Raw genomic sequence first — 18,806 nt, 5'->3', positions numbered from 1 at the left:
TATTAAGTGCCACTCGTTATTTTATTGACCCTCTGGTGTATATCCCTACATGTGAGTTGGACTCAATGATCCTTGTGGGTCCCTTCTGACTCCGGATATCCTATGCTTCTGTGATCCCACAGTTATCTTGGAGTTTCATGGCATAGCTGCTAGGTACAGCGAATTGCTTGTCTTCTGACATCAGCAGATACATTTTTTTATACAAGTTTTATGCTTTTAGCAGTGAATGTTGCTTGCTTGTGTTTATTAGGATTCTTGCCATAAGTTTAATAGCTAAGGAATTAATGCCACCCTGTAGAGAACGGTAAGAAAATAAGGGTACTTCACCTTCATAGAAAAGCAACTTCCTGTGTTTCCAGTTTTTATGCTCCCTTTTTACAACCACATGGGTGCTTCAACATTTGGTATGTATGTGTCTGTATCTGTGTGCAGAGGAGAGATTGAAAGAAAGTGATAAAGCAGCCTGGGACAAAATTACTCATTAGTTAAAAATGATTAAAGATGAGAGAGCCGCGGACTCGGAGATCAGCATGTTGCATCTAGGAAAGGGCAAATACAATAGCATTATGAATTGGGCAAGATGTTTGCTGTAGCAATAACACTGTATTTATGCTGTTTTTTCAAGTCAGTGGTGAGACACATCTGAAACGGCATGCAAGTAATTGAAGCTCTACAGACTGCAAAGATGAATTCAAAGTAGAGCAAATACAGAGGGTCACTGGGGATGGTGTGGTGGCTTGTCATGCCAGAACAACCTGAGCAAACACGGCTTGTTGAGCGGCCAAAACAGAGGCTGGGATATGGGAAGGGAGTAGAGGAAAAGCACAACTCATTCGGAATAGAAATGCCAAGGGATAAACACCCGGGAGGAATGCAAATTTACAATAAAATAATAGGTTACTGCAATTTGGTCAGGAATAAATTCAGATGACAGTTTCCAAATGTAACTTCAGAGGACTGAAGTTACAGTTGCAACAGCCATCTGATGCAGATACTAAGTCCAAAAGAACTTAAATCATTTTCATTTGGAGTTCATGGAGGTTTTGGTAAATTTAAGAAAATGATTATACAAAATGGATCGTGGAAGTCATAGGCAGCAACTGGACTCAGCCCCATACAGATCTTTAACCCTATGTGAAGGAGGTCAAGCTGTAAATGTGTGTGAGCATCTTTTTGTAGTTGCTGGTGTAGGTTTACGTATGTCTGAGAGTTAAGTCATCTTCCTACTCTATAAGTAAATAGTTTCATATTTTTATGTTCTCTTATTTCTGGTCTGAAACTTGAGAGATCAGAAGAGAGATCAGTTTGTGGAGAGCAGCTTGTCTCCAGCTATCTGTGTGTTGTTTTTTTTTTAAATTAAATCCACCTGCAAACCTGTACATGAAGGAAAATGGATCATATCACAGAAAAAAGTATAACATAATCTAGCATTCCTTATTCCCTAGCATGAAATAAATCCCATTGATGAGTGAAGCATGTAAAATGTTTGCCTAAACTCTGTAGCCCAGCCATATTGACTTTCTTTGATAAATATTAAAGGGCAAAAGGCTGCTTTTGACTTTCCGGGAACTTGAACAATCAGACCTGCCACCAGAAGTAAGCAAATTGCCCTTATGTCGGCGAGATTAATAAAAACAAATAGGTGAATGTGCTTCATAATTGATGAGACTCAAATTCTGTGTGCCTGCATAGGGCTCTTCTGCCAGTGAGCTGCAGAGGCTTGGAGTCCTCTCCTGCTCCTGGATGCTTCCTGGGGCCCCAGTGGTGCTCACAAAGTTTTGGATGCGTGGGGCTTGCATGGCCAAAGAATTCTCTATCGTTGAGTTCTTCTGGATTTTAAACTTCCTTATTTTAACTAACCTTACTCTGAACATAAAAGACCTTTCAAAAAGTGGTCAAGACCCAGAGATGACAACTTAGCTATGTGCTTTATGTTCTTTCAGGAAGAACCTTTGTGCATTACTGAGCTCTGAAATACACATCTTGGGGCACCCCTGCCTGGAGCACGTTACTGATGTGGTACAAAGCTGTGTCTGCAGTTCTGCAGCTAGTGCTTCTTGCAAGGGGGTGTTTATTTTTAACTTTGGAGGTCTAATTCCTTTAAGATGCCCGAAGATACGAACAGGCATATAAGAGACAAGGATCTATACCTTGCAGTGAAATGTGGCTGTGCCTACACAAGGCAGAGAAGAAAGCCTTCAGATAAATGCAGCGCTCTCTGTTTGATGTACTGAGTTTCTCCACAGAAACACAAGGGAATGGGTACCCCAGGAAAGTTTCATCTTAGTTTTGCGTCCGTTGACTTCAGAAAGTCTTTTGAATGTAATTTGACCTTTCTGCTACCTTTCGACTTAAATATTAAGTACAAAGAACTCTCTGAAAACCCTCTGTTGTATCAACTGCAGAGGTTTGGCTGAATAATAAGACGTTGCTGATCATGATGTGCTTGGTGTGATGGAGCCCGACTGCAGTGCCACTGCTCTTTGTTCTGGGGACCTCCAAGGGGGTGCTTGTCGTGCACCTCACGTGTAAATTGCAAGAAAGTTTTACGCAGCAATTTTAATCAAAGCCCATTTTAAAAAAAAATTCAAATCTAACTACAGTCTTCCCACTTCATAAAGTAACAAGCTTTGCTGAAGGAAAGGGTGAAGGCTTTTCGGTAACCTGGGTTTTGTCTTGCTGGGAGCTTAGCCTGCAAGATTCTTTATTTGTGAAAGGTGCATTGAAATGTTGCACAATTAAGCACTAAATAATTTGCTCAGATGAGCTCTTGAGTTAGTGAAGGAAGTGTGAATATTCTCTGAAATCCTCCCTGTACGTGCTGCTCCCGCTGTTCTTTAACGTGCAGCATCGTGCCTAAGGCAGATATGAGAGCAGCATGGTCTTCAACCACCCAGGTGTTCTTTTCCAAAGAGTATATATGTCTCGATTTTAAAAATACTTCTTTATGTTACACTTTATAGATTTTGGTTCAATTTCTTTTTTCACGTATTCTCAAGAGGTCATTTCAAATTAGACTGGCTGGCTATTTAACTGGCCTACATGCAATTTTGAAATAACAGAGCTTGTATCAGCTTATATCAAACTTTGATCCGAAAATGTCTGCCAATATTGCTGCTGTTTGTGCTGCCATCCCTGAAGCCATCTTTACATGTACAAGCACAACTAATTGCTTTTGTGGATGCTAACACTATCTTTTGTCTTTCTTTTTATTTTAAGTTCCTCCTGAATTTCTGAAGCGGCCAGCGAACATTTATGCTCATGAATCTATGGACATTATCTTTGAGTGTGAGGTGACTGGAAAACCTACTCCAACTGTGAAATGGGTCAAGAATGGAGACATGGTGATTCCAAGTGACTACTTCAAAATTGTTGTAAGTATATAGTCAGTTTTGCCCATTTCCAGCTCTTGACCTGACCCTTAGTCCTGTAACACAAACATACGGAAGCTAGGTTCTTCCATAGGACCACCTTCCTATTTTTATGCTATTGATGTTTTCAGGGCCTGGAAGAATTAATTGGCATGTTGAATTCTGTAATGCTCTGTAATTCAGTCATTTTACTGAAATTCTAAAACACTTTGCTTGTGAGTCTATTTCTTGGTAGCTTAGATTTTCCATGAGGGAGAGAGGCAAAGCACAAATTGTTGGTTGAACCTGTTGGAGTGCAAGCTCACTGTGAACACCGTCTATTTTCTGCAGTCATCTGTGATTGATGAAAATTACAATTTCAAACAGAAATTGAAATATAAATATACCTGAGTTGTGGATCGTAAGTTTTGGCACACTGGTACTTCTAGTGGGAAATGTTAGATGTAGTGAAAGTCATTACTGAGACATAGCTTAGAACTTAATGGTTGTATAATTGGGTATACCTGAGGTTGTGGGATTGTAACAGTGAGTTATGCGGTTATATGCAGTGCTTAAAATATCATAAAAATGGCTGTGGGAATGTTATGACTTGCCAGTGATATGTGATGCTAGAAAATGATAGCCATTAGTAAGAGCTTCTGCTGCTTTTTGATGCTGTATAATTTGAGGATTCAAAGTAAAAGAGATGAAATCTGACGGGAGCTCGAAATACACTTTTGTGTATTACTGTTCAGAAGTTTCTCCTATCATAGTAATGTGTCATAATAACACCATTGTTTTTGCAGTCACAGCCCATTTTTAAGTATTGTTTTTATCCTTCACTCCTCAGAAAGAACATAATCTGCAAGTTCTGGGTCTGGTGAAATCAGATGAAGGATTCTATCAATGCATTGCAGAAAACGATGTTGGAAATGCACAGGCTGGAGCCCAGCTGATAATACTTGACCTTGGTAAGATAAAAAGTGACAGTATAGTGCCAAAGTTCGGGAGGAACAGTTTCAGGGGACCTTTTCCACATGATACGTGTTACCTATAACTCAGATTGACTAGGATGATTTTTTTAAATCATATGAAGGTTTCAGTGTCATCTTCTCCCTCTACACTTACAGGTACTTAGGGAGAGGAGAAATTGGGGAGTTCTACAGCATTCACCTTGCATTTTGGAAAATATATTGGAAATACCTAGTGCAATAATAAACCATAGCCGTAAATCTGAAATATTAAGTGTATGCTGAGATTTTGAAAAACAATAGGACATCCAATATGAAAATAGTCACTGCAATTCCAAAACTGAAAAATAAGTTCTTACAGGGCTCACAACAAATGAAGTATTTTACACTGAAGTCATTCCAGTGTCAGAAGCTTTTTTCTGCCATCAGTTTTAAAAAACAAAGTAGTAGTAAACTCTGTCATTTCTGCAGACTGTGACTGCAAAAGAATTGATGGAGTTGCAGCTGCTGCAGTTGAAGATAAATATTTATTGTGCTCTGGTCAGTGGTATCACTAACAGTGCTCACCTGTTTGCCATTGAAACACACAGTATTCTGCATTGCATATTTTGAATGCTATAAGAGAATAATTATTGTTAGGATAAAAGAACTACTGTCTTCCAGAAAGAAAAGGCAGTACAAATATCATTACTAAGGCATCAACTTGTTTCACTCTTTCAGGTCACACAGCTCTTGAAAATAATTTCTAATAGCATAATGAAGAAAACCAGTAGAAAGAAGGATAAGGGAAATAAGTCAGACAAGAAAATACTAACTCCATACTTTTTTGACTTTAGTGTTGCCTCTTTTTTGGATATTGTTTCAAAATTGCAGTTTCTTTTTTCCCCTGTATATAACAGAACTTTTGGATGGAAAGACTTAGAAGGAACACTTACATATGACCAGGGACATGATATAACTTCACACTTGAAATTTTAAGATTGCTGCTAGACTTGGTTTTGTTGTTCAGCGTACAGAGAGTGAACTGTTACAAGTGTGCCATGAAGGGAGATATTTCCCATTTCTTTTCCGATTGTTCTGTAGAGTAGTTTGAACTTTTAACTTCTTCTGAATTCTGCTTTGGATGCGGGTATGTTTCCTTGCCGGCTGAAGGGATGCATGTACTTTCCACAACAATTTTGGGAATGAAAGGTGCCCTCTACTGGATTCAGTAGCTTTAATACTACACAGCCATGGGATTTCACCTCTGACTGGTGTTAGGCGGCTGGATCCAGCATTGGCCTACTGTCATCATGTTGCCAGAAAAATTATTAAAAGTAATTTTATTTCTGCTGTATGCATGAATCACCTGAGTAGTTTCCAAATCTTTCAAACGGAAGCATTATTCCATATTTTCTGTGTTTGAAAAATATTGAATAATTAATGTACTTGGGTTTTGAAGCCCTGCCCAAGTTTGTACTTTCACCCAGTTCCCAGTAGTGGTTTATAAATTATTATTACAGTTATTATTTTAGTTCCTGTGGTCTCACTCTTCTTCCTTTCCCTCCCCATTGTTTGCCCAGTGGTTTCTCCTTCCTGTTCTACTCTGGCAACCTGTCCTGTTACACTAAAGGACTTTGCCTTATAATGCTGTCCTTTTTCTTTTGCATGCTGCCAAAGGATTATGGATGCAGTGTTGATGGAGTCTCGGGTGTAAAAATACACCCACGAAGTCATATCGTGCTGTTACATGGCCTGCAATGTTTTTAACAATGCACTCCCTGTGTAACACTGATGCATATTAGTTGTTGTTTTCCAGCAGTAGAGATGATCACATGGTACCTCACTGAAAGTACATTTATTTTTTTTGCTATTGAATAGTGGCATAACAAGTAGTGCAATTAGGCATGAATGTGTTGTGTGTTATTCAGTCCTGATGTATGAAAAGAGGTATAATGTACACAGTCAAAGAAAATATAGATATTTGAGATCTTATTTTAACACCTTGTCACAATGTATGAAAGGTGAAGAAGGAAGAAATGTTCAGGGAAAGAAAGTGAAGGCATGATGTATGATAGTTCTTTCATGACAACCATCTTGGTACAAAAACAAAAAAAAACACCAATTTGAACAAAAAAAAAATCTATTCTGAATACTTTGCTCATTAATTCAGAAAGCTATTTTTCTTCAGTTTCACACCTGATGATGAGAAATACCTACCTTGGCAATTGGAAAGTAATTTCAGTGAAAAAATGTTGGTTATGTGTTCATCAAAGTTCTCCATCCCAGTTGGCAAGGATGTCTCTTCCTTTCCTGCTCTCTGTTTTCTCCTTCCTAAATGGAATTAGAAAACATCTGGACAAATTACAAGCTATTTCCAGGTAGCCCTTTCAGTTACCATATTAAATTGTTCTTTAATAAAGGAAATTTATACTAGAAAATATAGAAGCCTTTTAGAGTTTGTCAGACAGCCAGGCCACATGCATTCTTTATGGGCCAGTGTTGAAGAAATGGACCGTGACTGTTTTGGTCATCTGTACATGGAGTAGAGCATTGACTATGATATAATTGACAACAAGGAAGAGGATATTTGGCTGCCATAAGGGATGAGTGTGAGTAGTTGGAAAAGGCACTCACTCAGACTGTGAGGGAGATACTCTGAGGAAGGATAAATAGAAATAAACCTATAAAAGTGTCCTCTATTTGCACTTTGCCTATTAGATCAGATCTTAGTTGTCTCCTTTGCGCATTACCTTGTTTCATTCTGCACCCTTTGCATAGAAATCTTCCTGCATGTTGTTTTTTGCTGCCTGGGGCGCTGCCGCTTCACCCGTAGCTGGGCTGCGGTGCGCTGGACAGGTTGTGGAGCGGTCTGAAAGGAAAGCACCACGTCTGTGTTTTCTTCAGTCTTACCTAGTAGCATCATTTTTAAATACAGCAGCCATAAAGTACAGGACGTGCTTAGCTGCAGGAGGTGTTCTGCATTTGATCCCTGGCTTCCCAGGAACCAGGTCTGGTTATTCACCTCATTGTCTTCGGCACCCCGGCCCTTCAGTGCGCAGGTGCACATGAGTGACCCAGACTGGAGCGCATGCAGACTCAGCTGCTACACTCAGTTTAAAATAATCGTAACACAAGTTTCTCTTGGGTTGGTCTTTTCTGCATTTGTGTTGAATTCTGAAAAGCTTGCAATATATTTGGGATTTGTGGAAAATAATTGACTGGCTAAAAATGCCAGGGTAATTGGAAGGCTTACTGGGGTGGTGGCTTTATTTTAAATTCTGTAATTCTCTGTTTATAAGTTTAGAGGAGAAGAATTACCTAAGGAAAGGGGATTTTGACCTGAATTACTGCAGTCCTCTGCACTTGCCCTCTGCCAGCCTATGGGGGTTTCGCTGCTCCTGTCTTTGCCTTGCTGCTGAAGCAGATAAATGGTGTCCCCATAGTTCCTTCATATGCCACCATGGAGGACTCAGCATATCCCAGTGAGAAGGAAGAACCCTAGCTGTGCTTTGGGCCTAACTTTGTTAGGGATCTCAAAATCACTCATTGGTCCTTTTTCAAAAAAGCCATTTATTTTTTTTAACTTACAATTATATCCTGGTAGGTCAGCATCTGACCTCAGTTTTCCAATGCACAAATCAGATATGCTCGCTTAATCATAACAAAGCTATTTCTTGTCGTCATTTTTACAGCATTGTTTTGTGTCAACTTTTTTTCTGTGAAAACCTCAGTAATGGATACATTTGGGTTTTCTTTGTGGAGGTTAAATGCTAGTGACAAGACTGAGAAATTCATCCAGGACCTGTAACCTGGCCTTTTCCAGTGATTCTGGCATTGCTCAAAATTGCCATTTGGGGACTGAAAAAAGAACAGGTGGCAATGAGTAAAAGGAGGTGCCTTTGGGGGAGGAAGGCAGATGGTTCCCTGTCACCCCTCTGTGATAGGCATTTGACAAGTACTCAGGCACCAAAAAAAGGAGTGATTATTGAATGCTGTATAAAGAAAAATCATCGACTGTAAACAAATATGCCATGTTATTTAGAGAACAATTTCAAAACATGAGTTGAGATGCAGCGCATCACCTTCAAAATTCCAAAGAAAGCGTAGTACACTGAGCAAATTCTGTGCTTCTGTACTACAGAAATTAGTGTTTGCCATCCTTGAGTTGCATAGGAGTGAATGAATTGAGCTGGTATCCAGTAGCGTGCTGTGTCACGGTTTTTGTGTTGTATCTGTCCATTGCTTTAAATGTTAAATGTTCTTGAAAACTAGTCCAAGAAAGCACGTGTAAATTCATAGTACCAGCACGGGAAACAAGGAGGAGGAGTTAGGAGTCTGTGTGTGGCTGCAGAGCACTGGGCTTACACAGGTGCGTTGGGATAGCTCCAAGGGATGGGTGCAGGCTCCTTCGGAGGGGCAGGGAGGAAGCAAGGAAGAGGATCAGGCCGTGCATGCAGAGACCGACTGTGGTGCTTACAGCTTTTCCTTGGAGAGGACAATGCAAGAGCTTATGCATAAGGATCAGAGGATGGAAGGATGATGTTTTTGTGCATCTCTGCTAAAGACCTCTGCTAAATGAATGGGAAGAGGCAGTTCAAGCCTGCTTTATGCAACTGTAGAAAGCCTTGTGATTGCAGGCCCTGGTATGTGTGTGGTTGTCTTTAACCATCTGGTGCGTGCTAGCATGGCAACCGGGTGGTGGGGCTGGCAGTAAAGGAGGATTCTGGGGTGTGCTGAAGATGATTTCTTAATACAGGCTGTCTGTGCCTGGCTGGGTGAGTAGTGCTGGTGGGGTGTTGCATCTGCAACAGCCTGGGAGGAGCAGCAGGAGTAGGGGAAGAGAGGGACCCGACAGGCTGGCAGGAAGCTCAGAGGTCATCCCCAAGAAAACAGAGCCAGCATTGAAAGGATGGCAGGCAATAGGAAAATGCTGTGGAAAGGGGATTTCCAATCAGGTAAGAAAAAACAGTTTCACAGAGCAGGTGGTTGCAGTGGGAACAGGTTGCCCAGGGAGGCTGTGATGTCTCTGTTCCTGGAGGTACAGGGCACTCCTCGATGTGGCCTGAGCAGCCTGCTTAGAAGTGGCTCTGGTCTGTGCGTATTCATGGATGAACTGCTGAGATCCCTCCCAACTGGCAGTATTCTAATTCAGAAAGTGTCAGTCCGAGAGGTGTGAATGGATCCCATTTAGCTCTTTGTTTATAGTCAAATTACCACCGTTCTGTAGTATGTGTTTTTCTACTGATCTCCTTACGAGAAATTTAAATGTCTTGTATTGGAGGCACAGTTTGACATTGCAACCCAAATTTGATTAAAGCATAACACCACTTGGGCTGCACTGTGTGATTTTAATTCCTCCACTGAATTTCCTTATGTGAATCCTAATTCTGAGAGAGTTTTAAAGACGTCATTTATTGACCTGAAATTTGTGCTCTCTTTGTGTAATTGGATGCTGTGTGGGACCACTGCTGCATGAATAATTTCATTGTATGCTGGTGCTTCTCTGCCGGAGTTTGGCAGTCAGCTCTCTCAAGTCTGGTAGCAGTAGAGTGAGGTTATAGGACTTCTGGTGGGGCCAGGGCTTCCCCTCCTACACCAAGGTGGAGAACATCAGACCCGTTGTCAGCATTTTCTGGAGTCAGCACGTTTCAGCTGGAATGCTGCCAAAATACGGTGTTTCGATACTGCAGTGGTGTTTTTTGATTGAGGTTTCCTCAGGCTGATACAGACTTAAGATTTCTATGGGAGTGAGCTACCACCAGGTTCCGTGCTCACAGCCTCTCAGCCTGATGCCAGTCAAGAAGAGTTTCTAGCTCTAGCAGGATTTCAGACTTCCCATTAGGCAAACCTTGGATGTAACTTCTCTGTGAAAGAGGATCCTTTCCGTGGGTGGAGCCCGCTGTCTATTCAACCATGCCATATAAATATCACAGTTCAGAAAGTCATTTGTTAAGATTCTTCTAGTTTTCAAGAAGTGTTTCAGGTACAGAAAAAAAACAGGTAAAGTAGCAGACTAACCAGCACAGAGTCTCTTCCATAGATGTTCCCCAAACCAGGAAACAATACATCAGAGTGCTTTACTGCTTGAAATAAAGAGCTGTCACTGCATTGCTTGAGGCTGTGGTGGTGTTTTTTCCTGAAAGACAGAATTTCCGTGCACTTGTTAACACAGCAAGAAGCATAGAGAAATAAGTTTGTTAGTGCTTCTCATGGCAAATGTTCTGATCTTGGGAGAAAAAAATTTAATTTAATTGCATCAGATTTACCACTATGGGAATCAATTTTTATTACTGTTGACCATTGCAGTGGTTGAAAGCACGCCCATGTGGAATTCATTGCAAGGGACACCACTGCTCCCTGTGCATTTGACTGTTGAATACTGATGGGGAAAAAAAGCCTGAAATTTTGGGGCAGACTTCTCAAATGAGTTCTCTACATGTTATCATGGAAAATAGCAGTGAAAAAGGGAGTTGAGGTTGTCATGCAGACCTGGTAGAGACAATTCAACCTGTGACATTCCTGATAAATGTCTGCATAACTTGATTATTAAAAACCTGAAGAAAAAAGCCTCCACTGTCTCTTCCCTTGTGCAGTTTTGCCTATGGAGACTTGAATTTTTTGCTTAACTTGTTCGGGGTGAACCTTTGCTGTTTTCAGGCTGTTTCTCCACTTTGACAACATGCTTTGAAATTCTAAACGTGTCCTTCAGTGTGCTTGCAGCCCTCCTGACTTTGCATTCCTATAAATATTAAGAGTTTTCTCTGTGCCATTGTCTGGGTTGGTAAAATGTGTGTATACACAGACACGCACACAAAATCTTATGGAAGTCAACATGCCCTCCTTTACATCCTGGTTGAAAATCACCTTTCGTTCTGACATCGAAGCATTGAGAACTATTCTGAATGTGATTTTTTTCCAGCCAGTTATGAATCCACTTTTGTAGTAGCTTCATCTGGAACATATTTGCTTGCTTTTGAAGATGTCCTGGGAGGCAATGTCAAAAGCCTTATGTAAATCAGGATATATGAAATACTCCACGTTTTCCGTATCTGTAGGTTCCGTTATTCTGTTGTAGGAGGCAAATACGATTTTATCTTTGACAAATTTTGGCTTCTGCTGAAAGAAATATGGAAGTTGGCATTAACAGGCTTGTGCTCTGATTTGAAAAACTTGATTGCACTTTTGGGGATTTTCCATATGTGAGAAGTAAAGTAAAATCAACTGCTGGCCTTTGTCTGGTTCAAACTCTGAAGCAGGCAGCTTGCATGTCCAGGACCTCTTTTGGATGATTGCACAGATAACAAGTGTAATCTCTCAGGCTCTTTCACATCTCATAGAGGTAATTTTTATTTTTTTTTAAGTATTTTTTATGCAGCCACACACTGAATCAAGAACATTTAGTATTGTTTTCAAGGTGATAGTGTAAATATTTTCTCAATTCATGTAGTTACAGAGTTGTCCGAGACTGTAGAAGTACTTGAAAACTGTGCAGGGTGTTGTGGATGAAATGTCAAAGCAAGATGAAGAAAGCCAGCTGAATCAAAGAGAAGGACTCTGTTGGGTATTTTTCCTGAAAACTGTTCTACATTTTTGCTCATATAGAAGTGTCTTTGCATTCTTTCTGTCTGGTACAATTTTACATGTCTTAATGAAAGGAAAACCAGAAGAGGTCCCTGTGGTTATGCAAGTGGCTTTCAGATGTCTTACAGTGTCCACCAGAGAAGAAATGATTTGTGGATTGCAACTGAATAGTAAGGCTGCAAACCCTTGTGGCCAAGCATTCAAATTTTCTGTAAAGAGGAGCAGTACTCGAAAGAAATGGATCCTGGATCTCAGGGGAGCAGATGATGGTAATGAGCCCCAGCAGCTGCTTGGTGCCATGTGCGCCCACCTCTGCTAGCACCAGAACCCAGTGGGATTTGAGAGACCCGCTCTGGTCTCCTATGGGGAGATGATGCAAAAAAAAGAAAAAAAAAAGAAAACCCACTAAGATGGGTATCCTTAGAGACAGGGCTAGCTGGGGAATTTCCTCTCCCCTGGAGAAATCCCGCTTTTATCTGTCGAATCTCAACATGTCGCTGTGGATTTTTTTGCTCAGCAGATTCACGGCTGCTTAATGTCAATATCCCATTCCATATATTCATACAGGATTTGTCACAGTTTATGTCAAAAATTGTTTTTCAAATTTCGGAAACAATGCAGAACATTACGGAACTGTGGTATCTGAGCTAAATACCTTCTATATGGTATGGTGTATGCCTTTTAAGATAATTGGGCTGTTCAGGGGCTGTTACTGTGTTATAAAATCCAAGTTGCTTCCTCATACACCTCTGCACATGCCTGTAAACGCTGTTGTTCTGTGTGTGCACATATTTAAGTTTATAAAATTATGTCCTTACATAAATACTAATTTTTTAAATGAAAAAAAAACAACAACAAACGTAGGGTACTGTAGATACTGCAGTTCTCTGAAAAAACTCCGTGAATGCACCAAATCTGGCCTCAGTGCTGATTGGGTAAGGAAATCTTTAAAAATCATGACAGTGCTTGTGTTAGAAGTAGGTGGAAGCTTTTCCAAACTTGCTGTCTCAGTCCCTGTCTGAAAATATCAAAATGGCTTCATCTGAATGATAGATGAACAGCTTGTAAGTCTCATTTTGAAAGTTGTGTTTCAGGAACATAAACAGCATCTGAAAGCTCAAACTGACTTCAGACAGTGTTTTATAAAACCAAAGCCAAACTCTGGGAATATTTTGCTACTAGTTGTGTACACTTCCTTGCTAATTTTCTGTAAACATAGCAGTATGTTCTCCTCTTCAACTCTGGAAGACTTTTTTTCATTTTAATTTTGATTTTAATTTATGTTACTCAGCTAGTCTTCCTCCATGAAATCAGCATTATTGTTTCTCATGGCTGCACATGAGTTCAGCATTGCCAGCAAGCTGTTGTAATTCAGTCAGGTCCTTTCTTGATTCCACCCCTGTTTCAGAACTGGCCATTATTAATTCCCTCTTCAGCAAGCTCACTGACGACATGGGGGTATCAAGAAGTCCAACTGATTAACCTACACTGCTGTAGATCTCAAACTTCTCACATTTTAAGTTACTGAAATAGGGACCTAAACAGCTCTCATATTCTGCATTCAATGAACTATTCATGTTTAAAGTTGGCATGTGCTTTAAATAAATTGCTCTAATTTAGATTAAATTAGTAATAGATTAATGTTTGTCAGTGCGCGGTGAATGCAGGAAGGCATAACGGAATTTATAGGAGGCTTTGATTGTGCTTATTAGTTTTCATTTCTTGTTTTATGACTGTATTTACAGTTGACTTGGCAAAGAAATTTGAAGCCTTGTGAAGATGTGCATATCAGATGTTGTGCACCGTAACTTTTAAATTTAAGACTGCTCAGCACAAATATGGGTTCCGCCGGTTGCTGCTCACAAAGTTATACTCTGAAACACCTGGGCTGTGCGTCAGCTGCTTGATTTTGGTTTTCAAAGGTACCTGTGTTTGAAGAAATTATAGGTCATGTTGTAAAGAGAAGTGGGAAGGAGGGGAAGTGGCTCTGATGCTGGAGCACCGCCAGTATGCTCACTGTGAGCAGCTCCAGGCATGGAGCAGTGGATGGTTGTTTCTCTGCTGCTGCGTGGTCGGAGTTACAAGGTGAAAACAGAAACACCTGGGGTGAAAAACATCGACTGCAGAAGAAAGCAGTCATTACATCGTGAGGGATTTTTGCTTTTAGGGGGTTTTGTTGGTTCCCTGTTAAGGTGAAGAGGATAATAGGAAGGATTAGCTTTAGCATTTCCTCTGCCTTTATAATTCACAAAAAGGGTTGTGAAGATTGACAGAAGTAGCCTTAATTTGTAATTGATCCTAGTCTCGTGTTGTAAAGGAAAATATCAGATTTTGTCAGTTTCGCACCAGAGGGGGTGAACAAACGCGTGGATATGGTCTTAATTGGTTGCTTATATTTCAGAGCTGCTAAATTATACAGTAATATCAGAGACAGATGAATGCCATTTGGAGAAAAAACAGAGAGGATTGGTTTACAGTTTGGTTGCATATGTAATAGGACTCATACGGTCGAGTAACTGAATCTAGAAGACTCTTACTTCTAATGTCACGTATTTTCCCAGCAGTGTTGACAAGATAGCCTAAAAAGGCTTGTAGGTTTTATACCACATGGAAATTAAGCACATACCTAACAACTCAATCTGACTTTCCTAATAATAATAGGCATTCAAATTTGCCTAATTTCAGTATTGAAACTCTGCTGATTGTCAGTGTTCTTGCTGTGTTAGAAGTATTCTATGTAGTGTTTTCTTACAATTATTGTTTTCCCTCTCCTTTACCTCCTCTCCCCCATAAAAAAAAGGAACCTGATAATTGTGGAGGCACGGTCTTTATAAAAGATAAATGGATTCTGCATGGTTTCCTGTTGACACATTGGTACTGAAGGTGCTAAAGGAAAATAATGAGAAAGAAAAAATTCATACCTGGGTTTGCTTTTCTCAGTTGTAAGTCACAGAGCTAATAGGTGCCGTGTCTCAGCAATAGGTGTCAGTATCCCAAATTCCCAAACATTCTGGTAGCTCACCCAGTTGCTGTAAAAACAGTGTGGCAGATATGGCCTGCAAAGGGTAAGCAAGCAGCAGATACATACAGTCTTTAACAGAGAAACCCAATTTAAATGAATGTAAACATCGAATACCACATACAGTAGTATTGCTATAAATATAGCTATGGCTTAAAAGTGGAAAGGTGTTTTTGGTATCTTCTCTCCCTTTAAAAAATCATGTGCATTCACCTAAATGAAAGAAAGAGAGTGTACTATATACATATAAGAAGTAGATATTTAAATACATAGAAGTTTGATGAAGAGTAAATTTTGACATATGAGCAGCTTGTTCAGTCTCATCTGCTGAAACTTCAGCTTGCAGAAGTGTTCCTGCAGCGCTGCTTGAAGTGTCAACAGATCCATGACTGAAGGAAATTATATTTCACTTCCAAGTGTCAGAGAATACCATATAAGCTAATATTCAGGTAAATCCTGTGTGTACTGTTAGCCGCTTCTGGGTCAACGCACATCAGACACACAGGAGAGAAGTACCCAATTACATCCTGAATGGGAAGATATGGACATTATATCCAGAGGTAACTTGGAGGAACACTGTGGTCATGTAAATACTTTGCTTTAAAATCAGGGGTTATCCAAGTTACCTGCAAGAAGTGGGGTGGTATCAGGAATTCCACCTGGTGGATCAGCAACTGCTGCTCTCAGATGGATTAATTTATTTATTTCAGTTTAGGCTGCTACCAAGAAAAGAGAGAATGGGGGCAATTAACCACTGCTCTTCCAGTGAAAAAGCATCCTTAAATAGTCATGTAGCATGGTTTGATAGTGATACCAGTATACTGGTACTGCTCTCTCATCAGAGCAGTTATTGAGTCCTAAAATTGCCTTGTTGAAACTGCTGTGGTTAATCATTTGTAGTGTTTACAGCATTGACAGCAACTGTGGCCCTGTTATGCTCGGTGTGCAAACAGTAAGTGAAAACTGAGAAACTGTGAAAAAACACAAAAGGTGAGGCTGGAAATGAAGGCATGGTGAAGTTGTCCCCTCAAGGTGAGAAAACAAGTTACTTTAGACCACGGGAGCAGTTTTGCCTAACTCCTGAAACATGCAAATGGCTCCACATACTGTAAAAACCACCACTTTCCAAAATCTATATATTATGGTTTTATTAGTTGCTCTTCCATAAAGAGCTTTGCTCGGGTGTAGCACATTTGCTCTTGAAACAAAATAATTGCTTTTCTGTTATGAGATATTGTAGTCAAAGTATGGTATGTTGTTGCAGACCCCACTGTTATAAACAGGTTTTTATTCTGCATAGAAGTTCAGTTTATGAGTATTTACATTAAAAAGACAACCTATACCGTTTTTTTTATTTTTTTAACACGTTTACTTTTGTTTGTGCTGTTTTGGGCCCTATATCTGTGTTTTGTTGAGGGTTTTGACTCCATTTTCAGGGAGTAGTTGCTAAAAACAAAAACACTAGACATTTCAAATGCTTAATCTTAAAAGTTCAGTGATGAATACGTAAGCCCATCATTTTGCAGTACGTAATTATGGGTTGAATTTTTTTCCAATAACAAAATGTGTTAAAAGGTATTTAATTTTGAACCCCTTGGGGACAGTTTGAGATATGTTTGGCTTTTTTCCTTCTTTTTTTTTTTTTTTTTTTTTTTTTTTTTTACAGTGCAAGTCCCATGATCCAGAGACAGGCAGGGCTTTTTTTCTTCACATCCTCCCCTGACCCACTGCTCTCTGATGTGAACAGCGGGGTTCCTGCCTTCCGCTGCGGCCCCGCTGCTGCACGCGCTGCAGCAGGAAGGGCTGTCCTGCGAGACGGGAAAAAATCAGATTGTTTCCTCTACACCAGGGCACTTGGTAATGAAATGAGAAAGGGAGGAGTGTCCTTTATCATAATCGCTTTTATGACTTCCTTTGAAAAATGGGCTCGTTGTTGGAAAGTGTGTTTGTCAGTTTGTTTATATAACCACAGTTTATTCAGTGTCCATTTTACATTAGATTATAGGACTAAATGAACACTTAAAAATTCATAATCACTTGGTATTAGATAGGAATTTGCTTGTATGTCTTTTTGGTGAGCTTTTTGCAAATAGTATGTGTTGAGTGAAGAGTAAATAACAGTTCTCATTCCCAGTGGTAATGTAAATTAATCTAAAGCAATTACAGAAAAAAAATATGTCTGTGTTAGGCAGAAGATGTCAGAATAGAGAAATGACTAAGTATTTCCATTTTGTTTTATGAAAATAATGGGTACTTTTAAAGAAAGTTTTCTGTAGTAGTTAAAATGGTACAGAAGTTTAAAGCATTGTCTTTAATGAGACCAGTATGGAAGTGGTAGAAGTGTCCAGCATAGAGAGTTGCTCGCAAACTGGATCCTTCCTTGGCCAGGCAGAGAGATGAAAGGAAGACACGCAGATGCTTGTGCTACGTGAAGGTGCTGTGAAAAAAATCATTACTGGAAAAATACTGCATCCAAGATGCTGTTATTTTCCCATCCTTTATGTTGCCAAATGCCTTATATATGCAATGGTGAGTGATAGTAATAGATTTTCGGTTAATCATAGCAAAGAATGTATAAACCACCACAACAGAAAACATACAAACTCTGTTTCATTTTTTGAGCCTGTTGTCCCTTATACACCGCTTCGCATAGTTGTACATGCATGAGGCACTCTTTATAGGGTCAGTTGCGCTTTTCCTTTCCGGATGGCTTGTGCAATTTTAGTTTTAGAAGTAATTTCAAAGTTAGTGGGCTTTAGGTCCAGCTGGCCACTGTTGGGCTTTCTTGTAGGTGTTGCCTGAAATGTTCTAATGGGTTTTCTTTTTTTGACAAATGTCCTTATATAGCAAAATCACACAAAAGGTTCTGCTGTTCAGATTACCTCATGAAGCACAATTTTGTATACAACTGTTGGTGTAAGTTTGAATTTTCTGTGAATGATTGAATTCTGCCAACTTTCTATGGTCACATAGAGCAGACACAGGTCTGTGTCTCACACCAGTTAAATGGAGGTGCTGGTGATGCCCTTATGGAGCCCAGGAGATCCTGAACATGTGTTATCATATCCAGCAGAAATTATTTTAATACACACTCCATTCCATGTCTGCTTCTTCCCTGTTTCAGTTTTCATGAAAGAGCATTTCAGAGGAATAGCAGTCTGATCTATTTCTTTTAATTATTTTTTCCAAGGGAAGGAAGTAATTCAGTTATTATAACTGATCTATTGAGACAAAGTACCAACTTCAGCCGTTTGTCCTATATGAACTTATTTGTGCCAGTTAATATGTTTTTCTTTGGCTACAGTATGATGCAGGGGACTGTTCGGAATAACTAGATGATGTCCCTTCTGTCGCAGATTTATGAATTAGGCATATGAAGAGGGACAGCAATTTGATAAATGGGTAAAAACCCAGGGAAAAAAGATGACAGCAAAATTGTAAAGGATAGATTCACCGCCTGGACTTTTCTCATGTTATTACTTCATACTTGCTACATTGCAATGAGTCCCTGTTACATTTTTTGAATACTTTGATGAAAAGTGTTTTTAAAAAAGTCTTTTTTTTGTTTATGTGAATACAACTCTTTGAAGTATCACAACCTCTTAATGCTGATCAAAGCTAAATCCTTCTGCTGCTAGGCAATAGAAATGATACCATGTACTAAAGCTGAAATTTTGGAAAACATCACACTCGGTTAAAGTAGTAAAAACATGTGAAATTCTTGATTACCTTTCTGGAATCAGTTAACTAATAATTTTTGTGAAAAATGTTGTTATTTAGTAAACAGCTTAATCTGAGTGCACCAAATCAAAATTTGAATGTGTTGGTGCTTCTCAGGTATTTTTTTCGAACAGAATTTCCAAGGCATTCAGAGATCTGAGTGTCTTAGGTCATGTTGTTCTA

The 18,806-nt window shown here is 39.7% G+C and overlaps 1 protein-coding gene across 1 annotated transcript in view; it reads left to right on the top strand.

Annotated features, from left to right (window-relative positions):
• Positions 1–18,806, top strand: part of NEO1 (neogenin 1) — a 185,317-nt gene that overhangs the window by 110,530 nt on the left and 55,981 nt on the right. Inside the window, exons 6-7 of the mRNA XM_032194972.1 lie at positions 3,220–3,374; positions 4,201–4,321. Coding sequence (XP_032050863.1) covers positions 3,220–3,374; positions 4,201–4,321 — 276 coding nt within the window. The remainder of the gene's footprint in view (positions 1–3,219; positions 3,375–4,200; positions 4,322–18,806) is intronic.

This window comes from Aythya fuligula, chromosome 11, assembly GCF_009819795.1.
Source record: "Aythya fuligula isolate bAytFul2 chromosome 11, bAytFul2.pri, whole genome shotgun sequence".
Classification (NCBI taxonomy): Eukaryota; Metazoa; Chordata; class Aves; order Anseriformes; family Anatidae; genus Aythya; species Aythya fuligula.
This window is presented reverse-complemented; position numbering and strand designations above follow the sequence as displayed.